General features: G+C 41.3%; 2 protein-coding genes across 2 annotated transcripts in view; one reads left to right on the top strand and one right to left on the bottom strand.

Annotated features, from left to right (window-relative positions):
• The window catches only part of SYN3 (synapsin III), a 202575-nt gene that overhangs the window by 65377 nt on the left and 112382 nt on the right, over positions 1–24816 (top strand). The window contains exon 6 of the mRNA XM_069860280.1: positions 3228–3317. Coding sequence (XP_069716381.1) covers positions 3228–3317 — 90 coding nt within the window. The remainder of the gene's footprint in view (positions 1–3227; positions 3318–24816) is intronic.
• TIMP3 (TIMP metallopeptidase inhibitor 3) overlaps positions 11032–24816 on the bottom strand; it is a 33433-nt gene continuing 19648 nt past the window's right edge. Inside the window, exons 2-5 of the mRNA XM_069859971.1 lie at positions 19125–19207; positions 12835–12946; positions 12027–12148; positions 11032–11403 (exon numbers count right to left, since the gene is read on the bottom strand). Coding sequence (XP_069716072.1) covers positions 11206–11403; positions 12027–12148; positions 12835–12946; positions 19125–19207 — 515 coding nt within the window. The 3' untranslated portion in view covers positions 11032–11205. The remainder of the gene's footprint in view (positions 11404–12026; positions 12149–12834; positions 12947–19124; positions 19208–24816) is intronic.

The raw sequence follows: 24816 nt of genomic DNA, 5'->3' as shown, positions 1-24816 counted from the left end.
AAGGCAACTTTTGCATCTGTAGGATTGCAGGAAAAATGAAGTCTTGAAAACAATCACCTACAGAGTCCAAGAGATTTCCAGTAAAACTGTTACTGACTGTCAAGGTATATAGGCCCCCTGATGATCTAGGCACTTTCAAAATATACAAGAGGCATCGAGATTCTCCGAATGGACGTTTTTATCTCTCTATAAAGACTTTCAGCAAGTAACTCTGATGTCCACACAGCCAGGCAAGGGATTTCACTTGCATACCTGTTCCAGGTGTGTAAAACCAGGCTGTCTCACATTGTGTTGCCTTGTGTCTTGCTCTGTGATCTGGATGCAATCTCACCAAAACCAGTGGAACCACAGAAAATAAGAACTGATATCAAAATGTGGAAGGGGTCGATGAGCTCCTGACATTAACATTTCTACCCATCTAAAATGCCCTGGGAAGTGCTACTTCTGATACTCCTGCTATCAGGTATCTAAGAGGCTGCTGCACCACATGGGTGTCTCTTTGCCAATATTTTGCTCTAAAAAATGGCAAAAAAACCCCCTAAAAAAACCCCCAAAACTGCAAAAAAAAGAATAGAAAAGGATGGAGTGACCCATGAAGGTCAATACTAAAGTGAGATCTTTCTGCCAGCTTGGCCCATTGAGGAGGCTCCCATATGGCTGAATCTCTCATCTGCCCATCGGAAACACTTGCTATTTCAGCAACAACCAAGAGCTGTGTGCTTCAAAAGGCAGCCCAAGGAATAAGTCAGGACTCTGTCTGTCAGCTACACAGTTGTTAAAGTTATTTTGTTCGACTGTTTTCCTGGGATAAGCGTATGTTGCCTCAACATCACAACGTCCATGGTAGCCCAAGGCTGCGTGCACATGCAGCAAGGGGCATGTTCTGCTTTCAGCCAGGGTGTTTTTCCTCCTCTCCTTGTCTCTGCCCCATTTTGTTTAACTTTTAAGCCCTGTTTTCTCACTTTGCTAGTCAAAACAGGGCTTTATTTTTCTTCTCAAGGATGTGCAGGGCTAGCACAAGTACTTAACAGAAGCAAACTGTCCTCCTTCCCCAACATCAATACTCTCCTTGCCAACAATAATTATTCTACACGGGGTGTTTTTCTCTTATCTGCTGATACATGTGAGGGGTGGGATGGTGTTAGTGATGCGATATGCCACATTTTGATGTTTTCTGGGTTTTCTTAAGCACCACATTTTGACCTATGAGATCAGGAAAAAGATTCTTTGCATTTGTCTGCAGACGTGCTGGCAGCTGCCCCATCAGCATGTGGCCTGGGTCTGGCACACTCTTGCAGCCTAATATTTTTGCACATTAGCTGCACTTTTTTTTTACACTTATACCACCCTTTAACTCCCAAAGGGGCTTTTCTTTGTCACTAAGTGAAGTTTCAACTTCTAATACAGAAATGCTTTTGCTTAGACTAGCCCAGTAACCAGGACAGGAGCCCTAACATAGCTGCTCAGCAGAAAACATTCCCAGTAGCTCTCTTTTTATCTGCAGTGTAGCCTTGAGACCGAGATTTGGTAAATTTACTCAGAATATGTAAGATTAGGCAGCTGATGCTACTGGGAAGAAAGAAGGCTTTCTTTCTTGTCCCTTGTGCCCTAAATATTTGTCTCGTTTCCTTAGTCTGTGTGTTACCTCCCCCAGGTGACACAAAGATCTCTTTCAAGGTAAATGCATCCCTAGATTTGCAGGAAACCTGAAGGAACTTGTATGAAGGACTTACAGGGAGACTTGGCCCAGACTGGAGGCCTTTATTAATTTAACTTGATTTTATCAGATTCTAAAGGTCTTGGAAACTCAACCCAGTTTCTGAATTTCTTCATAAATACGACATCAGTGGGGAATTTAGTCACATCTACCAGCTCAGCAGGAACCTGTGGAGTGATCACCAACCGTGTTATTCTCTTAACATCCATGAAAGTAAACAAGCTACGTTATTCAGCTGTACTCCCCCTTCTGCAAGGCTGCCAATCTAACCACTTCACCAGCAGCATTGCCAGCCCAGCATTGCCCATGGTGATGGGGCTGTACCGCTTCAGATAGAAAGCAGGATAGCTAGATGTGTGATTGTAAAGAATCTAAGTTGTTCCTGAAATTCATAAAGTTTCTGGGTTATCTCATACCTCTTATTCTCTTGGGTATATCATCTCTGCTTCAGCAACATTTCGTCATGGTTATTAAGTTTCTCTCTACCAGTTTCATTTTCTTCTGCAGCTGCTCAATGGTAGATGGAACAGGGAGGCTGCAGACAACATACAGAATAGTCTGCTTGCTTCACAGATGGCCAAAGCAGAGCAGGAATTTGCTGTGCTGTGCTTCTGCTGGGGTTTTGAAACCTGAAGAGAAATCAGAATACAGTCCCACCATGGCGAGCTTTGTGTCTGGCTGGATGCAACCCTGAATGATAAGCAGTTTATAGTAGTGATGATAGTGGTGATAATGGTGAAGTTCATGCTGACAGGTGGAGGCAATGGCAAATGTTCACCCCTGTACATGAAATAGTAGCACTGTTGTGTTCACTGTTGATAGTGCTTTCTTTAGATACCATCCTCACAAACTGGTGCCTCCCTCAGACCTTACTGGGAGATGGGACAGGAGTAGCAAATGATCTCCCCTTTCCCCTGCCATGCATGAGAGGTATCAGGAGACCCCTTGGTTCATAATAAATGTCAATTATGATTGACAGCAGTCTAACACTCAAATGAGGTAGCATTGGCAATTCCCACTAGACATCTTTGTCCGTTAGCAACTGTCCTTCCCTTCAGCACAATGGATAAATGTGCCTTGATTTGATTTGGTTGTGGGGCAGAGATCCAAGGGAGAGCTTTGATTTTCTTCATCTCTACTCAGGAGTGGTGGCACAGATTTTCTGCCTGTTCTCTCCTCTGAGCTCTTTCCTATACCAAGAAGGGCCCTCTAGCCACATTTGGAAAGCAAAGTTTGTTCATAGCAGATCTGTAACTAAACACAAACTGATTCACCTCTGACTCTTGAACCCCTCCTCGTCTCTCTTAGTCCAAGGTTTTTGTACATATGCTGGCTTGGCTCTGGGTAAATACATACTGCCCTAAGGTCAAGAAAGTAAGGTGGGTAAGGCATAATAACATATTTCTCTCATCTCCTTCACCAGTGTCAGAACATTTTGCAAACACCTGTTACACAATAAGCCACTGACATCCACTATGTCTCTTTTTTGTTTCCCCTCCCTTACCCCAAGTTCTCCCAGCTCATCAAAATCTTCAGCTCACTGGGTCCTGAGAAGTTCCCCCTCGTAGAGCAAACATTCTTCCCAAGCCATAAGCAGATGGTGAGTACCTTTGCTTTCTTCTGATGCCAGCATGGGTAGGGGAGAATCACCAAATGTGAGCTAGGCATGAGAGATGGCGGTGGGAATTCTGGGAAGAGTCTCCACTTTATTTACAGAGAATCACTAGCTAAAAAGCAATATGCAAAAAGCATTGCTCAGGAACCTCTTTCCTTTCTTGCCCACCCTACCACAGGACACATATGGACCCTGAAAAAGTGAACAATGAGAACAGACTCAAAACCAAAGCAAAAATCCATTGCAAAATCTGGTCAACAGAAGCTTATCCCCTAGAGCAAGGAATCGCTTTATTCAGATAAAGTGGATTTTTTTCCCCTCCCAGAATTCTTTAAGATATGTTGACAATTTGGAACATGAGCCATAAGAGATGTTTATTTCAAAATTTCAGTTGGCCTTGTCTGTCACATGGTTGCCATCCGTGAAACATTTATCAGCCTGACTAGGTACTCAAAGTAAATCAGAGTTCTTGAAAAAGAGTTTGTTTCAGCTTATAATGTTTCTTTTGCACAGTGGCTCTGGGGTCTAGTCTTCCTGTCAACAACTAAACACTCAGTGCCTTGTGTGGCTCCTGGGCATCGCACCAAACTCTTAGGGCACCTTCCAAGGAGATCTGTGTAGGTACTTGAAGCCCTGCAAAACATGGCAAATTGAGTGGCTTTGTTTATAACTCTCCAGATCACTTGTTTTCTCTGGGTTAAAAGGGTGATTGGTTCGTTATGAATTTTTACTGTCAACTTACATCCATGAATTAGTGTCTCCTTTTACCTGGCTGTAGCTTTGATGAGACCCTGGATGAACCACAACCCACCACGTGAGCCACTGGTTGGCTGAGCTTATGTCCCATGCTTGATTGTTAACTGAAGCAACATTAGCAGGCTGAAGGTTAGAGTTGTGGAGACATTAAACCAGGGCTCAAAAATATTCAAACCCCTCTTTTCTCACACACTTGTTGCAACACTGTGGGCCAGCCACAATGTATAACAGGGTGCAGGCACCTCATAGTGAAGATATGGATTAATTGAAAGCTTTCAATTGAAAGTCTTATTTAGATTCTTGTGAAAAAATCCCACCAGTGCTTGCCAGGTACTTGAATATCCTGAAATGCTGGTCCTTCATCTCTCTGTTCCAATATTCTGTTCTCTTTCTGTGTTGTGTGGACAACAGCATTTCCATACTTCACAGGTATATCATGGAGGTAAGTACAGTTATAAGAGCTGTAAAGCACTGGAGTGATGCAGTAGTAAGAGCTGTATTATCATTTAAGACACAAAGAAATGGATGGTCCTTAAACACTGTGTGACAGCTTGTTGCAGACTTTTAAAACAAATTACTTGGTAGACCTTGTTGTGTTTAACTCCTGCTGACTGATTTATAAAGAGGGGTTTGTGACATATGTAATGCTTCAGGACAACTGTGACTGTGTGACCATCACTTTAGGAATGCTATTTTTGGAAATATTGATTAAGGTTTTCATTGCAAAAATGTTGGCTAGTACTTTTAGCATTATTTTCTCGTCTGGAAATCAGATTCTTGAATCCTCAGCCTGTAAATGCATTTGTTACCAGTGAAGCAGTGTGGTTTAGTAAGGCACTGACATTAATTTCATATCTTTGTCATCTTTATAACTGAACACCTACTTGGAGATGCTATAGCAATAGCATATGCAAGTAAGCTTACTTCCAAAAGAATACAGGAACCATTTTAAATTGAAGGTAAAATCATGTGAACACCAACACTGTTGTTGATATGCAAGCTTGTGTAATCTGGTTTAAATCAGTAACTTTGCAAATATTTGCACAAGCAAAAATCCACTTGGGCAAATTCAGGCCAGCCCTTTCCAGGTGGCAGGTCTGCTTCACAGAATTAATCTACATAACTTCTCAGGACCTTATCTGGAGTACTCTGTCCAGTTGTGGAATCCTCAAAATCAGAAGGATATGGAACTGTTGGAACAGGTCCAGAAGAGGGCTACGTAAATGATCAGAGGGCTGGAGCACCTCCCATATGAGGACAGGCTGGGAGAGTTGGGCTCGTTCAGCCTGGAGAAGGCTCCAAGGAGATCTTAGAGCAACCTTCCAGCTCCTGAAGGGGGCTACTAGAAAGCTGGGGAGGGTCTGTTCATAAAGGCTTGTGGTGATAGGACGAGGGGGAACAGGTATAAACTGGAGAGGGGCAGATTTTGACTAGACATAAGGAAGAATGTCTTCACGATCAGAGTGGTGAGGCACTGGCACAGGTTGCCAGCTGTGGCTGCCCCTTCCCTGGAAGTGTTCAAGGCCAGGTTGGATGGGGCCTTGGGCAGCCTTATCTGGTGGGAGGTGCCCCTGCCCATGGCAGGGGTGTTGGAACTGGATGATCTCTAAGGTCCCTTACAATTCAAACTATTCTGATTCTAGGATCTTTTATAGATAAATCTTCACAGTATCCCAGGCTGTGAGAAGCTGAGAGGGCAAGTACTTAGGCCAAGCAAGCTCCGCTGCAGTCATCACTCCACCAAATAGCTGTGAAAGTTGCTTGCCCACTGTGTACCAGTTTCTCCATGTGTTGGACAGGAATATAACCTCCCTTCTGAACCACTCTTTTCTTCCCTTTCCTGGCATACCAGTTGGGACTTGTAAAATGTTCTGTGGTCCTTTGATGGCTGCCCCCCTGGAAGTATCTATAACTAGTGTTAAGGTTTTACCTCTTTGCAATGTGATATATTTTAAGCAATGAAGTTCTCACATAAAAGAACATCACCCTTCCATGTCCAAAACTTTCCAAAGGTTGCTTTCTAAGCCTTTGGATTAAACAGAGAACAGATGTCAAAATCTGTTTCATTCTTTCATCTGTGAGTAGAGATGTTCCTAAAGTAAAAGTGAGATAAAGGAAATTTCTAAGAGTAGGCCCATTTTTGTGAGCATTTTAAATTAGTTGAGAACTCTCTGACAGTTCCTTCTCACGACAATGGGGGATTTTTAACCGGCTTTAAACGGTAAACCTGAAGATAGGATACAGGGCACTGACATTTCACAGTGGAAAAGATCCAAAGCATGAATCTCTCTTCCCTTTGCCATAGGCACATACCTTTCAACCCTCCCCCCAGTGATCACTTTACTGGAAATAAGAGTGATCTGGCAACTGTTCTGAGGCCCTACTGGTGCTACACACCAGCCACAATGACTGCATTGCTCTGTAGTGACCCCCTATGGCCAGTTAACAAGTAGGATAGGTCAACTTCAAAAGGGATTTTTGTGCTTCTCCTGGGCTTAAGACCCCAATAACAATTCTTAGAGAGATCAACCTCTTAAAAAGAGGGAGGAACTGCTGGACAGATCTTTGACAAAGAGCAAGAACCACTAGAGGTGGGATATCTGCTTTTGGCCCAATAAAACAGTATCAAGAGAGGGAAGGAAACGAATAAATTCACTTACAAATCCATTTGCGTACATTTGAAGTGGATAGAAACTAATATAAGTGAAGCAGAGACAGAATGTTTGTGATAGAAATAAAACCACTTTACTGTTTAGAATAAAAGGACACTATAAAAAGTGAACATTATGCAACATTACCTTAAAAGACAATATACATTCACTGAATATAAAATTTATAAATAACATGGAGGAAAACTGTAAACAGTGCTAGAAAATTTAGCAACAAATACATTCCTTCTGGACAAGATATTTCACACGGGTTTGGTTCCCTCCCCAAGTTTCCATGACTATCAGGAACAGCGGAGTGGATCTATGAAGAAAAGACAGAGTCAGAGAAAAGGAAAAGGCAGTACAGGCAAGCAGCAGCAAACGTTTAGTGGACTTTAAAGATTTTTCTCAAGACTGGTGTCCCCGAAATACACTTATTCTAAAAAAGAAAAAATCTTTTTTGCAGTTCCCTAGATTTTGTTCTGCCTTTTATGCTACAAAATACACTGTAAGTGAGATATACTTTCAGAGATATCTGAAAGAATGGAAACTTGCTACTCTCATGGAGGCCTTTATTTCAAACAGTCCTTACTGTAAAAAAACACAACAGCATGTATCCCATCACCATGAGGCAACATTTCACTCTGGCCAAGTATGAATGGGATATGGTGATATATTTAGGTTTTAGAATAGTCCTATCTAAAGGACCATGTAAGTCGTCAAAGCATGGGAAATTTAGACCTAAAATGGCAGGTTCGTTCCAAACAAGAGGAGAAAGCCTCCCCAAAAAGGACTTTATTCAAGGTACTCCATTGCACAGATCTACTGCTCTCCCTGCTCTACTTTGGAAAAGGAAAATCAAATCCCATTCTTCCCAAACCTTCAAAGTGTTTTTCCTATTTTTTGTAACTCTAAAGAGAAAAACACCCTCAAGCGAATAAGGAAAAATAACTAGAATAAAAAAGCAAACAGCAACAGTCTTGAAATGAGCTATGCATTTTTAAAAGTACTTTTAATAATGTTGTTATATCTAAAGCATTGGGTGAGGGGGAAAGCTCTCATCCTGAGCACGGCTGAAAGCTGTGCTCACATGAGCTATGCTTCTGACAGTTCCTCTTTAACTTTAGGTTATGGGGTAAAGCAAGGAGCATGTCAGAGGTAACAGGAAGATATTTGTGCTGCTGCAAGCCGTTGTATGCTCCATAGCCTAACATTTCAGGGAGAACTTCACACCTGCCTCCTTACATCTCCATGCCTGGTGTTGCCACATATTGCATGTCTGCTGTAAAGAGGAACACAGTTTTGTCTATTGGCAGGCAGAAGTGAATTAGCAGATCAGAAGAAAGGAGGGCAGACAGAAAGGAGAAGTCTTTGAGCCTGATTTAGAGCCCGTTCAGTCTATTTAATGGCTCCCTCCCGCTTCAAGGGAGCCTTCCGGCAGGTTCTTAATGCAAGCACAAGTTAAAGCTTAGCCCAAGAAATGCATGTCCCTGATAGCATTGCACAGAAACAAAATTTAAGAAGCCTCCCAAAAGAAATGTATTTTTACTGGATTCTTGCCCCTCCTTTCGGCTCCACGTTTCTAAAAGCCATAACAACTGCTCCTTTAGACAGCAAGGGGAAAGGTTTGTTACCAACCCCCCATCCCTGCTGGTCTAGCTGTCTGCATCTCAGAAATATTTTACCGTCTGCAATATAAAATGGGAATACACCTCATTTTCTGGTAATGCGACTGCTGTTTTGTTGTTTACAAAGCACATAGCTACATTATATTCTACTTAGGGACACAAGTCCTCATAGTATTAGAATGCAAATATTTTCACAATAATTTGAGTGCAATACTGTGATGTCTCAGCTAGCTAAATGAATCAGTGACAGGTAAAATACGCAGAGCTGTGGTTTAATGAAAATTCAAATCAACACTTCACTGCATCAAGAGGCATTTTCATTTAGCCATCCAAAGCCACGAAAAGTGGCTGCAGCTCAAAGAGACATCAGCTTTGCAAAATCACCTTTGAGCGTAAGGAGGGCCATCTCCTGCGACGCTGACTCCACGCAGTGCAAACAGAAAGGGTGGTGAGGCCGGCTCCTCCCTCCCCTCAGTGACCCTCACAGATTTTGTGAGTGGTGCACAGCTCGAAAAGAGATTGCTCCACTGTGTCCAAAGCCAAAGCCCAAGCCCTCTGCCAAAAGGGGCAACCCACCACTTGATCCTATGATGGGCACTGTAAAACACCCTTCTCTCCCTCTCATCTCCAACCCATAATTTAGTTACAGTCACAGAGAACAGGACTTTTAAAAAGTATTCCAAGACTGAATCACAGAAAAATCTGTGACTTTCAGGGGTTTTTTTGTGCTCTGTGGCCACTCAGAGCAGCTGAAAAAAAATAAACAGCAGACCTAGGCACCTCTTACATCAAATCTTTGAAAATGCCCTTTAAAGCTCATGTTAAAAATGAAGCTACAGGCTTTTGGCTGCAACAATTCACCTAGTAAATGGGGCTTTTCATGGGATGTATGTCTGGCAGAGCTCTGGTAGCACACATGGAACAAAAAAAACCACATCAGGGTCCATCTCAGACACCTTTTCCTTTCCATTTGGCAGAAAGGCCCCAAACAACCCTCCAGTAATTAAGGTCACTGACTGTAAAATGCTCTGTTGCCCAGGGCTGGAATCACTGCACTTTTTCCTGCTGGTGGCAGCTCTGCTTTCTAAGTGGAATGAACTGAAGATATATGGAAACGTAAGATAAATAATCATAATAATACAAAAATGAAGTTAAGCATAATCTTCTCCCTGCCCAAGCCCTCCCCATCCAAAACTCAGTCACCCATTTTGTCAGCACCCCTTCTTCACCATCATTAAAACTTAAAATACTTTTATTTGATAAGAAAAATTATATTATAGTTTTCTTAATAAAAAACAAAAAAGAACAAAAAAAATTCTCCAGTCAAAGCACAAGACAGTAAGGCTCCTCCTCCACATCACTGCAGGGCATGGTACAAGCAGACGCACAGAGCTATGCTTAACAGTGCTTACAAGGAAACACAGCACTTGACACAGAAGGAATCCTCTGGGCAGCTGAAATTTTATGATCCCAGCCAGCACTTAATAAGAAACCACTTTTCCTTGCTTAGCCCCAACCCCCCCCCCACTTCCTTTCACTATATAAACAAATGCAGCTAGAGTAGCTGCAGGGATGGAACCATGGTGCAAGAAGGTACAGAGGAAACAATGACTGTAGCGACTACTGCAGATACACTGGAGCTTCCATATCATAAAAACTCCTCACTGACTCGGAATGTCAATATTTCTGTCTTTAAAACACAATCAAACCATTCTTTTGTTTGTAACACCAAAAAATTAACACATCCTGTCAAAAATAGCTTATGTCATTATGTGTATATACATCTTAGTTCAGCAAAACACTATTTTGGCAATATTTTTTTTTTATAGTAAGAGCTCTAGCAAGTCTCCCCTTTCCCTCTTCTGTGTGATTGATTTACAGTTGGTACTTCTGTATCTGTTTGGTTTAAGGTGTTCACAAGCTGGTTTTGCTGTGGAAGCTAAGCTGCAAAAATTTCAAGGGCCAATGCTGCTCAAAACAGGGTAGCACAGCATTTCATCTGCTCTGCTGTAGGTGGATTTACCTCCCTGAACACAGGGGATGGCACTTTTGTTTGTTTTATTAAACCACAACAAAAATACTAAATACTCTCCCTTTTGTTCTGGAGAAACCCAGAACTTTAAACATGCTGTTGCATTCAGACTGTGACTGAATTAGCTAGCACAATCAGTCAACAATGCTTTTACCAGATGATGTGGTCAGACACACCAGGTGAATTCTCCCACTGTTGCAGTCAATCACATTGCCAATCTCTCCCATAGAGGTGAATTTCTTTTGGACATCATTTTATCCAGACTTTAGGCTGAGTTTCTTTTCAGTTTGTTTCATTTGCCAATCTGATTAATGAAACCTGTTTTCCTTCAATTAGATTTGTCTACGTATTTTCAGCACTTAGTGCATGAGGAGGGGTGACAGGAAGCCAGCGCATAGAAGAATACAGTGCCTAATTGGCATAGTTTTTAGATTTTTGTTTTCCTAAAAAAATAGAGATTATATTGCTACAGCTAATGATACGTGTAAGAGAGCAAGAGCTCCATTTTTTTTCTTTTTTTTTACTCCCACTTTTCCCTCTGGTGTGCAAAAGTAAGCTCCCAAGTGTCGTCTGATCAAAATGAGTGGTATCAAAAAATGGAAAAGGTGATTACAAATTCAGTAAGGTAGCACAGACTTTTTCTTTCTTTTTTTTTTCTTTTCTTTTTTTTTTAAGTGTTCGAAGTGCTAAAATTTGCATGAAAACAGGCACTAATTTCATTGTCATCATCATGATCTGGTAAGAGTTAGTGTCCAAAGGAAGATCAGCCACAAGTAAGGGAGAGGGGAGATAAGGAAGGGATAGTGTGCTCAGGGATCTGTGGCATTGATGATCGTTTTATCTGGAGGCGCCCATCCTCTATACCAGCTGCAGTAACCTTCCACCCTCTGGATGCAGGCATAGTGCTTCGCTTGGTATCCTGAGTGGCCGAAGTTGGAGAGCATGTCTGTCCAAATGCACTCATTCTTGGAGGTGGCGAAGCAGGGCAAATAGTAGCAGGGCCTAATCTGCAATTGTAAAGAGCAACTGGATTAAGGCTACATGGAAAACCAACATCATATAAAACATCTTTTTATCAGAACCAAAGGATTCAAAATTGCACTTCCCTCAACCTTGCTTACTAACCAAAAATTCAGTCTCAGTAAGCATGTGCTTAGCTTCATGTAGACAGGTAACTCCAGAGTCAAAAGGGCTTTTCAGGTGCAGAAAAGCTGAGCTTGTGTCTATGTTTTTGCAGGCCTTGGGCCATGAGTAAAAATCTTATTGCCAGTGCCTGACTGTGAGATTTTAAGTACTCAAAACGTTTATACAAAAAAAAAGCTGAATCTATCTTGCCAAGCCTCTGGTACCTGATTTCATTCACCTGCAAAGGATTCTGTGTGGATTTTGAAATCCTTCCCCAACTCCAATTAACTCTAACAAGGCATTAAAAAGGCACAGACTGCATTTTATTTGATTGCCTCTTCTCTAGTCTCAACACAAAAGCTGGGCTTTACTGTTTCCCTGTAAAAATTGCTGCCCTCCATTTCTCTCCCTGGCTGTTCACTAGCATCACTGGCATTACCAGCCAGAGGAAACAGAATTCTAAAGTTTGAATGTCTCTACGCCACCTAATTAGAGATGCACATACCTTGCATCCACAACCCAGATGATAACGATGATTCAGTCCTTTGCGCTGAGATAGAGTCAGACGGTCCCATTTCTCATACCAATTGCACAGGCCAGTGTAAACCTTCCCTTCATACACACGGCCTTGAAAACAGAGACACAGTCACAAGTTAGCACTTCTCAGCTCAAGCACTTTTCTAGTTTCCCGAGATTGCTAATGCTCTCAATATGTTTGGCTTCAGTCACTGTTCAACAACTGCTTTCTTTTTATTAACTGGTTCAGGAATCTCTGGCCAGTGAGATTACAGCACTTCTGTAAATTAGGAGGGTAAGCACCAGCAACAGCATGCAGGCAAGTAAAGATGTCAAGCTCCTCTCAACAACACAGCAAAACTAAGTGAATTGACACCTTTACTAGAAAAAAGATTTGGCAGCTACCACACCTCTATGTTCTTGCATCCCCCCATCTCAGCAGCCTGCATCTCTCCAGCTCATTCCTAAAGGGATCTTCCTTTTCTGGCACAGTTGAGTACCAACCAGTTCCCTGTTACAGACATGCCAGCTCAGGTATGAATTGACAGTGGTGGACTGTCATACAGTATGTTTGTCACTACATGGCTGGGTGCAAGAGATGCTTCAGGAAAGAAAGGGAAATTTAGAAAGTGAAATTACTCTCAGCATTAAAGAATGCTGAGCACCAAAATACCATCGGTCATCTTAACACTTGGGAAGCTGCATATAGAGCTGTCCGCATAGCTGCCCAGGTCTTTAGCAGGTGTATGTATAGAACAGAAGAGGTTTTGATTACAAAGAATTATACTGTCCTTTACCTGTAATCAGATATTGGTACTTGTTGACCTCCAGCTTGACTCCACAAAGACTCTCAGAGGCTTCTGTGTAGATGTACTGAACGTGTGGCATTATCTGGAAGCCCCTATACATCTGGAGAAACAAATAAAAATGCTTAAGTCATCATAAGGTGATGACTTTTTACTTAGATTCTTTAAAATCTTCGTTCCTAGATGGTGGTGATAAGCAGTGAACTTTTAGTGTTTACACTGGTGAGGGAGTAGTGGCACAAGTCTCCTCACCAGATCTGCTGGTGGAGAATATCCATCTGTTAACAAATCATTGCAATTCAGCACAGGGCCCACTGCTCCCCCCTTGCAGTAGTTGCAGCAGCACTGAGTGAGCAAGGTGCCAACATTAAAACCTCTGTCAAGACCCTGAACAATTTTTTTTTCTTTTTACAGCTCAAAATTAGGGAAAAATTAAATATTTCAAGTTCAGAATCTTTCTCCTTCAGGCAATTTAAACCATTTCTTCAGAATTAAAGGATTTTTTTAAAAAATTACCCTATTTTCCAATGTTGCTGCTGTAAAGAGTTTCAAACTTTTGGCACTTGATCTAAGTTATCAAGCCAGACACCTCCTTCTCAAACACCTAGCATACACAACTTCTGCTGAGCTCAGCGAAGTTTTAATGTTTCTCTAACTAAATGCAGAATGTTTCTGTTTAATGTTTCTTTGACTAAATGCAGAAATAGAATTCTACTCTATCTTCTAAAATTAGCCTGGTACTTATGGGCACCATAAACAAAATATCATGTATACATAATTCCTCTATGCTCCTTCTCCTTTTTCACAATCATTCTTAAGAGGAGGTCAAGATACAGTTCATTTTAATTGAAATATGAACCCACAGATATACTGGCAGTTGGATTCAGAGAAATTAGCCTGTGTCCCTATCTGACCTGAATTTACTATTACAATTTAGAGAAACTCATGCATGACAGTTAGTAGAATAATGAAGTCTTCACAGCAACAAAACAACCACTGCATGTGTACACTGCACCCAATAAAAAGTATCCTAATTTTGAAATATTGAGGATTTTTTAATCCAAATTTCATCTTTAAAATTTGGTTATCATCTCAAAGTATTTAGCTTCTCTTTCTTCCTCACTAACTGTATGAATGGCTGATGTTTAAAAGTTAAATGAAAACAATAGGAGTCAGAGATAATCACAGGTTCATAGCATTTCCCAGCCTATCCTTTTCTCTGCCAGCTTTATAGATGGAAAGCACATTCATATTCAGTTTAACGGTGAATATAAAAGTGAGGCAAAAGAGGAAAAAAAAATCCCAAACAATCCCAGAGATATAGATACTCACTACTGTGTTACCTAAGCAGTGGCATTCTCTCCCGCACTGTATTCTATTTCTTGAGGTCTCCTATTGTCCCCAAGTATTTATCTCCACTTGTTCATCTTTCTCTATTCCCCCTCTCCTTTAAAATCAACAAGTCTTTTTCATTCCTTTTGGTGTCAGGGGCCTGATTCACACCTCTATGAAGTCAGTGAAAGGATATCTGGTGATTTAACTGATTTCATGTAAAAAAAAAAAAAATCTACTAATTCTTCTATGCTGAGAGTTCAAACTATCTTCTCTGCATCCATGGAATGCCTGCCAGTTCTTTTTTGACTCCTTAGTTACACTACCTAAATCAGCATAATTGTATAACACTATCCCAACACTTTATATAGTAAAGGACATGCTAAAGGATTTGCATTTTCCAAACTTCCCTCTACACCCATAATATATGCAAGGAAAGAATTTTTTAAAATTACTCATACTGTATCAACAAAAGCTCACAGATCATGTTTGGAGTATACCATTGTGTCCATAAGTGTGCAGAGGGCATATTCTTACACTGAATATGGAAGAACCAAACCTTGTCTAATCTCTACATTATCTCTGCTGTTTTCTTGGTATGGGATGTTCTACTCAGATTTTCCAATTATGCTCAAGATAGCTGGAGATCCAGGTTCTGGCACAGACATCCTGTCTGTCTTTGGATGAGTTATTTAGCCTTCAGTACACTTTTGTTCCTCATCTGTAGAAGAGTCCTGCATTGCTTCAGACCACATTCTAATGGGCATCACAGCAAGAAACTATGATAACAGTATCTAAGCAGATAAGACTAGTTAAGATAACAGCTGATGCTGCCCAGTCTCTCCAGGCAGTGCATTATCTGTGCTGCAGAGAGCTGTATGCTATGCATGTGCAGGACAAGTGATCTGTCACTCGGAGTGCTAAGCTCCAAGTAGTGCTGGGCTAGTTAAGTAAAAAGTCTACATGTGCACAGGCACACTTTGAGCCCATCCTCCCCCTCGCAGAAGGAGCTACAAGGCAGATTAATCATTCGTCCGATAAGGTGCTCAGGCCTTTCCTACAATACCCTTATAGTCATCACTCCTCACATCTTCTGCACCCATAAGCTCATCATGATAGCCTATAAAGTAACTAGTGATGCTGAACCGCAGTTTGGTTTTTGACTCCTGGACCTAATTTCCTGTTCACATCACCATCTGGAAGAGCACTGTCAGGGTCGCTGAAGGAAGCTTGCTCAGCCTCTCAAAAAGTCACCCCTCAGTGACCATCATCAATGCTATCAACTGTCACACTAATTGATCCAGCACTGGAGGAAGATAGGGCCTGCCTCATCCTCTGATGACTAAAGAAAATTCACCATGACCTTGGTTCTCGGGGGAGGAAAACAAAAATTTGGCAAAGGGGAAATCTTCTACAGATGCCCTCTCTCAAACAAATAAAACAATACCTTAATCGTTATTTTTGGATATACAACATATCCTGGAAGTGCTATTAGACCAGTCAGAAGAAAACCAACCATAAAGCTAGCCTTTCTCCTAACTGCTACCCCAGCAGTCCTCCTGTCGCCACAAACGTGTATTTTCAGAAGCATAATGACAGGGAAAAAAGTATTAGCAAGCATCACATGGTGGTGTCTGCTAGTGCTGCTCTATTTCCAGCTGTGTCAGCATTCCCTTTAGCAGCCCCTATTCTGCCTCAGAAATGCACATGCAAATCCTGTGGTGGTTCCTGCTGCATGATTAACTCCACCCAGGGACACAACGTTCCTCCCTCTATCCATCCCATGTGAGGTCACTCTAGATATCAGAGCTTGTGGTCATCTTGCCTAATGTTCAAACTACCTAAAATTTAGGTGCTTCATATGAATTGGGCATCCTCTCTAGTCAAACACCAAGGATGGGCACCTTCAGAACAATTCAGTCCACCCTAAAATAGCTGCCTGCAACTGGTGGGCTGAATTACACTTGGTGGTTCCTGTCTCTCTCCATTGATAATCAAGGGAGCAGAAAAGACTCAACACCTCATTTTAGTCTGTCTAAAATTAGATTAATCCCACCCCACTTCTTTCCTCTTAGGGCTATCAGGTTTCACCTCTTAGACTCATTTTACAGATTAGCAACAAACCAAGGAAAGCCTCCTTGGTTCTGGCAGCCTATGCAGAATGCTGCCATGGTCAACCAGAACTGTTTGTGTACATGAAGTAGAAATAGCTTATTTCCTTTGCAGTTTCCTGAAATAGGTCTGGGCCATTCTCAGAACGCACTGCAGCATCACAGAACATGCAGAGGTTAGATCAGTCCTGAGTCGTGACCTTGAAATATTCTTAAATTATTTGAGAAAGCAGTGGAGGAAGGCAGAGGTTGGTTGAAAAAGCACAAGGCCTTTTCAGACAACAAACCTCAATGCTAGAAAGCCTCAAGGTCTCTGTGTCTGTGGGTGACCTTGTGCTCCAGTCCAGGCTCCAAACAAGTTTAGTTGTGAAATTCAGCAAAGAGTTCAGGAGTGTTAGTGAGAGCAAGGAACTGCCACAGCAAACTCCAAAGAACGCATGAAAGAAATATAAAGATTATTTGTTGCCTTTTAAGGCTCTCAATGCTTTTTACGGGCAATTCAGTACACACTGACAGACTAAATGGCCTGTTTATTTTTCATCTGCCAGTGCAGATGGGTTTATAGGTGGTCAAAAAACACTGATATGTTAGTTTTATCTTCAGAGTTATTCCCATGCAGCTGTGCAGAGCCATAGGCCTCCTTAGTTTTCTTTTCAGCAGGAGGACAGTCAGCTTTCATTAGGGCGAGCAAGGGAGAGATTTGCTGCATCATTCTGAGCTCCCCCACTGAATGGAGCTGAATCTCTCTTTATACTGAAGTCTTTAAGCTCAGCAGAAAGACAGCAGGGTTTCAAAGAAGACACTTTGTTTGTTTATCAAGAACAATGTCCTCCGGACATTCCAGTTCTACTGAGCACTTTGATTGCTTCAGGTTCCTTCCTGCCAAAAGTCACAGTTAAATGTGCAATGCAACATCTCACCAGCCCACCATCTACGTAGCAGGTATAGCTGCATTTTGACCAACACACGATCTCCACTTTATAATTGCTCTTGCTTTTGTTAGACGTGTAGCTTCCTAACAAAACACTGTGGAAATGCTCCTGCAAAAATGCAATTGTTCTATGGTCTTGGCACAACGACTTCGCAGATTATTGCAATACCTGCTGTAAACACCCTGGTACTGTGCTGCAGAATAACCCAATGAAAACAACCAGGACAGCCTCAATCATGTCTAAAGATTGACACAATGGTGCCTGCTGACAATGGAGTGGCCGCTGCTCCATTCAACATGCTCACCTTGCCTGGTTTTATGCTCCTCCCCAGGCCAAAAGACACACAGAAGCCTCTTCTACTCATAGCAGAGAGACTGCTGTAGGCTTTTAGGTCAGAGGAGAAATGCTTAATACTGTTCCAGAAATCTCTGACACTGCAGCTCACTGGCAGACAATGAGGCAGGCTGCATCATGCGCTAGGAGAGAGGCTAGCGTTATGGTTGGTAAAGGGTAGTAATTAATTCCAGGGATGACCACTGGATCTTGGTAATGGTCATATGTTGGACAAGAAGCACCAAACAGAACCGAACAGGAAGGAAACTGAGCTGGAGAGTGACAAAAGTGGACAAGAACAGAACAGAGTACGGCAAGCCTGATGAGGTCAGGGACAGCCATCAAAAACAAAGGAGTGGCAGAATTGTCTGACTGTTGCCAACATAACCAGTTGCCTTTGTTAAGAATACGAGTTAATCAACAAATACGTATTTTCATTTGAATCTTAAAAAGCAATTTTTAAGACTAAGGAAATTAGTAAGCCCAACACCTCAGGCCCCCTTATTCAAAGTACAAGCATTCCACTCCAGTGGAAGAGTCGTGCCAGGACCAGATTTGGCTACGTGTGCGGTTTTGCGACAGCTTATGAAACAGGCTTTGCGTCTCCTCCTCCCAGCTTTCATGCTTTAGCTATAAACTGCCTTATAAAGAGAGTTACTGTTAGGAGGCAGGCAAGTGACTCTTTTTTTCTGAACCTTTACTTCGTCTAATATGTTTCAGATTTCTGCAGTCTCTGCCAAGCTTTTCCATTCCCTTTCTTTTTATTTTTTTTTTCTTTTAAAGACATAAACCAGTCTTATGACTAAAATGGCATAGCCAAGAAAAACATCTCGGGCTGATTTTTAGCATTACATAATAAGAGATCAGTTTAAGAAAAAAAACCCTAAGTCCAAAGCAGTAGGTTGACCGGAGTTTGTAAAGCAAAGAATTAGAGCTCTGAAAAGAGGAACTACAGAAACCAAGTAACTGGACTATGAGATCTACCTCTTTTCACCTTGGAGTCAATACAGCTCTTCTGAGCTGATGATATTTGAAAGCTACAGCGTTTGGTTTAGTTTTATATAAAAGACTTCGCTATACAAGTTTCATTTGTTCTGTATGTGGAAAAAAAAATGGCATCATTCTAACTGGTGGTCACAAACAACACAAGGAAGGAAGAGATCAAAGACCACTCTCTCAAGGCTGGCAGACTCCCTACCACCACCGCATCTTGAATGTAATCGAATCACTGCATGGAAAAACTTGTACTACCACAGTCTAACACTGTTTATGTTGAACACAAACAGGACTCCAATATCTGGAAAAATCTATGTGGCATCTCTTACTACTAGAAATTTTAAAAATAAAATGAAGAATTCAGGTATTCAGCACTGGATGTCAGGAATGACATCTTTCTGCTCCTTTCTCCTGTCCAGGCAAACTTTTACCAATTGCTAGTTACCTTCTGTTCTGGCTGACCAATAGGAAAAATTGGGGTGCTGTTATTTAAAGCATGCAAACTCTGATCATAATTACGTGTTAATAAGAATCATTAACATATCAACAAACCTATGAAAAATTTCTCCAAACATACCTTCATCTGCTTGACTGTGTATCGCATCGTTCCAAATGGTCCATCTTTCATGAGCTTCTTCCCCACAACTTTAGCTCGGATCACTGTCATAAGAGAGGAAAAATACAACAAATTATAAGCAACTTTACACAACATCTAGGCTAGACCATCCACTTCAAAAAAGCCAGTTAAATAAATTATTCTGTAAAACAAAACAAAAATGCAGGCCAACCTTCCTCTAAACTTATTCTAAATCTGACACACAGCAAAGGCATATTGAATGGGATGTCAAAGCAAGTGTTTATTTAGAGGAAATCCAGATCTGTGTGAAGAATAAGAACAAGCATATTTATGTTGAAATCTCACTGACCTCTGCAAAGCAGACTATAGCTAGGACCAAGACAGGTTAAAATCTTTACATCAGGTGACCAGGATGAAGTTCATAACTAACATCTTAACTCTCAACATAAGGAATGATGTTCAACAACATACTACTTTAAAATTTTTCTTCAGATGCCCAATGCAGCTTCTGTTTCCCAATAACCACAACATTACAGTACAGCACATGGGAATATCCCGTATTTATGGACTTCACTACAGCTGCCACCTTTCTGATACCAAAACTCCCAACAAATAGCTCCCTTGAACAAAAGGCTACTGTACTTAAACAGATTGTTCAGCAATCGTCAAAGTCCACAGTGCCAGAAGCCACCTGGAAGGCAAACTGAAGCTGACCCATCAGTCTTTATGTACACTGCTCTTCATTTCCTCGTGGATACTATGGGGCAGTGTGTGTGCATTCAGCATCCAGCCCAACACAGATACCTCCACTATACCAGACACACCACAGCAATGCCAATGGAGGCCAAGCAATCATAGATAAGGATTTTGAGATCCGTCATACAGATCTAATGGACCATTTACAGTCAGTGCTTAATGAAGAGTATCCCTGCTCATGTATTTTTGGGGCATTCCACAAAGAAAACTACTGTTCCATTAATCCTCTTTGAGAAAGTTCTGCTATTACCTGCTCATCTCACTACAGGAGCAAAGTTTAGTGACAGGGCAGGCGTTATTTAACTTAAGTCCACTCCTCTAGAATAATTGTGTCACGTTGTATAAGCACCAGAAGTGGCTTAATTTTTGCCAGGGCTGCAGAAAATTAGATTGAAGAAGACCAGTCCTTGGAAGCATTAGGACCACTGTTAGAAAAGCCTGAACCCCAAATGCCACTCATACAAACAACAGGACAAAAAAACCCAAAAAACCCACACACCCAAGGAACTCAAAATTCCATCAACCAAGAGAAACATCAAAGCTACAACATAATTTTGCAAATCTTGCCTAAAATCTTATTCACGAAGCTAAAGCTTCTCATTGCAAGGGCTATGAAATTTATTTCAGTAAAATAATCCAGGAAATGCAACATATTCATGGCACGATTGATATTGTAATAGTTATATATAAATTCCCAACAACCCCCTTTTTTGTGGAAGAGGAGATATCAGATACTTTTGCATAAAGCTTATACTGCTACACCACTGCAAACAATGCACCTCTGTGGAATAGAATCTGCTGAATATATGGCCCAATGTTTCCACACTACTGAAATCCAGTAGCTAAAACAGACGACATGCATCATTTCTTCTGAGCCTGTGAGAGTCCTGATTGTCCCTGCACAGGACATAGGTAGTGCTTTCACAGCAATCTTTTGCAGCACTTCATCTGTGTTTTGCTCAATGTATCATATTAATCCATCACAGAAAACTATTCATTAAAATGCAGGAAGGTATGGAAGGGAGACAAAGAGGTAGAGGTACTCCTTTGGAAGCAAGAAAACACGACGAGTTATTATATGCAGTACAGCACTACCTAAGAGAAGCAACAAAGTTTTGGCCTCTGTTTTGCTACAAAAGCACCTTCTTGCTTCTCAGTTCATTTGGATTTCAGACATCTGTAGAAGCCCACTGGAAGAAATGGGAAAAAGAGGAGGCTAAGTTTTTGCTCACCACCTAGACCAAATTAATGAGGCAAAAAGCTTGTCTCAGCTTTCTGAATAATCTGAAATACAGGTTTAAAGGTTATATACAACAGACAGGTCTGGCAATACAGAGCAGCTCTGGAACTTGTTCTGTGAGGATGGTGTGAAAAGAAGACAAACTCACTCTGGTCTGATTTATATATTCAGTGCTTCAGCCAGACTTGTCAAATAAATTTTAAACCAGGTAAGACAGTCCTGCTGGCTTTGATTCAAAGTAGCAACAAAACCTTCATTCACTGAGTGTCAAACTTCATTCTTAATTTTTTCAAACTTCTATTATCCAGTGGCAGTAAAAGCCAGTACAATTTTACTGATTCCGCTATTGAACAAGTTGTTCAGGCTGTGATTTACTGCCTTCTTCAAAATTTATTAGCTACGTTGAAACATGTCCTTGAAGACTGCAAATGTCTTTAAAGAGCATTTGTTCCCCCCAGCCACCACAACCACCAGTGATGCTACAAAACCCACACTGCCTAAGGGTCCATGAGAAAGAACAAAATTTCTTTAAGGCTTTGTGAATTCCAGGGCACTTGACTAATGCTGGAGTCTGGAGCAAAGGTTGTCAAAAGTCTTATCTTTATCTAATGCATATTTGATACCCTGAAATTAAAAAAACTAGTGTTTGTCCAACATATCTGAAATCAACGATGAAATCTTTTGTCTTATTGACAATGACAAGAAATACACTAAAAGGCAATATTGCAAAACACTAGAGTTTCCAAACCAGAACACAGTTGCCATAGACTATGACATGCACATTCCCAATTGCTGACAAAATATTTTAAACCCCATCTTCTTCATGTACTTCACTGTTATCTTGGCAGCCCTTTAACATCTAGTTAGAGTAGCACAGCCACTTCAGAAAGAAACAAACTTTGATTTATGGGCTAATCAACAGCTTCACCACACGACCAAAGATTCAAAATATGCATCTCGCTAGCACATAACAGCATTCCAGTTTCAACTAATGCTACTCTCAGTTAGCAGATGGAAGGATTTGTGACTGGACTAAGAAATCCCTGTATTTTCAGATTATTGTTCCCCAGTTAAATTAAAGAAGAACAATCGTCCTAGCAAATTCATCTATAAAAAACATGAAAAACCTTAGCGTGGGCCATCACTTCAAGCCTTTCGTAAACGGGTCAAGCCCTCTGTATTTCAGAGGAGTTGCCTTTATTACCCAAATGGTAGTTTTCCTAGGTAAACTCCTTCCTTTACCAAAAAGCTAGGAATGAACAGAGAACCCATCCTGCCTCATTTTTCCCATATGAAAGGAAAACTCAAGCTGTTAGCCAAGGAGCAGAGGATACTCCAACTTAAATCTACCCCTTGTATTTTGTGAGGTAAATACCCACCCCCTGAGGATTCCCTGGGTAACTGAAGAGAAATGCTGGATGGACAGGAATGCTCAGAGGTTGCTCTTGCATGCCCAGCTTCATCGCTCTAAGCCTCCACATATCAGAACCACTTGTAAAACTGCTAAGAACAGAGCTCCAAGCTGCAGATTTGCAGCCACATGTTTCCCAGTTCCTGTCTTTGCTCCTTCAAACCACCGCTCACCAGTTATACTGCTGAACTACTCTTTACACTGGGTCAGAAGATTGGTCCTAACTGAGCAGGGGCCATGCATACTTGCCACAGGAATTTTTCACTCTCTGTAAAGCATCAGGAATTCACAGTACTTCTACTGCAAATTCAGTCCATGCTACATCAACAAAGTCAACTGTTTACTTCTGGGGACTTCTACTGCTTGAACAGAATGAGGCAAAAGGTGCTGTGACTGCTCCCCTGAACTCCTTCCTTCTCCCTGAAGCCCTATTACAGCACTGCTGTTGCTGATGGGAAACTTTATCCCACACAAGTGGTCACCAAAATAGTTGCATATTTTTAAACCACAATTCCTTTGAAGTACTGCCTATGAAAATACTCTGAGATGAATGTTTCTCAGTACTTTGGGGTTTCAGATAGGGTCACTTTGTGGGACTGGAGCAGTTGGCAAGGTCTCATGAGTGATTTGTAATTATTTATGAAAAGTTAAATTAGATGAGGATATAAATCTTGATAAGCATGGCAGCCATACCATGACTCAAAGAGGAGAAAACATATATGCTACTGCTCAACATTTGACATGATGGAAAAAATTAAGGAGAACAGAGGGAAGGAAAACCAGATATTTAGCTGATATTCTCAAAAGAAATTATTAAGAAAATAACAACCTGCTGTGTTTGAGGATTCAAGAAACAGACCTAACAATGTATCAGAAATTTTGAACGTATTCATCTCTTTTCCAGTGCCTTTTTTCCTTCCCTTAAAAATAAAAGTAAACTGGCTTAGTGTAAAGGAAAACAGAGATGGCTCAGATTTGCCACTGGACTAGTACAGTGTAAGCAGCTAATGGTTTGTATTTCACTGGCATTTCTAGCATGGCACAAACCATTGCATGTACATGTATTCACACACAAATACACACAAAAATCACTTGCATCTTTTCCAAATGTCACTGGGTCAGATCTTGTAATGGCAAACAAATCAGAATGGGCCTGAGAGAAAAAGGCCTTTATATTTCCCTAAAAAGCACAAAGATCTAACTCAAGCATTCCTTAACTTTATCCCTTATTCTGTGGCCATTTTCTCAAGGATTTATAGGAAGAATAGACCTAAAGGTAAGATACAGCGCAGAAGAGGGCACTGGCTTTACAGCTGAGATAGCAGAAGGCATTCTTTTTGTGAGCTGAGTAGAAGAAAAAGGCAATGACTGATGCGAGGGAAGTGGACATGGGAGATTCAGACAAGCATTTGCCAAGCTGAGGAAACATCATAGTGAAAGAGACTGGTAATTACCAAGTCATTTCATCCAGGCACACACTAGCTACTACATGTGTAGCAGCTCTTTTTCCCAGCCGAAAAGCAAAAGCATCATTCGTCTTAGTTCAGTCCAGCCTGTGTCCTTTAGAGGGGCCAGCCACTAGATGGTGACACTATCACAAATCTCACCTTGAGTCAAGGAGAGGGCAGTGGCACACGCACAGGCTAACACCACCAATCCCAGTCGTACACCCAACCGCACCACAAGAACCAGATGCTTTCATGCAAATGGGCTGGTTGTCATCCATAAACAGTATTTTAAGTAGAAGCACACACCCTTTAGAGACAAGGATTTGCTCCAAACCCATTTCCCTTGAGACCAATTATCATGAACAGCTCAGGAGAGTAACATGCTATACTTATCATTATTGTTTCAAGGATTTATTTTATTGGTGTGCAATATGAGTAGTTTTAAATGAGAGGGTTGGCTGAGATGCATGCTCACTGTATTTAAGTAAGGGAAGGATGTGGAGGATTCATATTGTTTACTAATAGAGACACAGGGGACAAGTTATTCTGCCAGTCCATTCCCTCACATCCAAAGATGGTAAAATAAAATATATGGGGAGCAACAACGTGACCAGGAGGCTGAAGAATGGCTCTTTCTGTCTTAAGGCCACTGACTACATCAGGACCTGGACAGCAAAAACAACCCCCAGAAGAATGGTGCACTTGGAAATCCTGCCTTAACACTAAATACGGGACATGCCAAGGAGGATGGTTGCCATTTTATTTATCCAAAGACTATACAAGGGCTCAATTCCAACAGTAATGTACTGAGAACTTTTTACAAAGTTTACTAGCAGC

This window comes from Phaenicophaeus curvirostris, chromosome 1, assembly GCF_032191515.1.
Source record: "Phaenicophaeus curvirostris isolate KB17595 chromosome 1, BPBGC_Pcur_1.0, whole genome shotgun sequence".
Lineage (NCBI taxonomy): Eukaryota > Metazoa > Chordata > Aves > Cuculiformes > Cuculidae > Phaenicophaeus > Phaenicophaeus curvirostris.
This window is presented reverse-complemented; position numbering and strand designations above follow the sequence as displayed.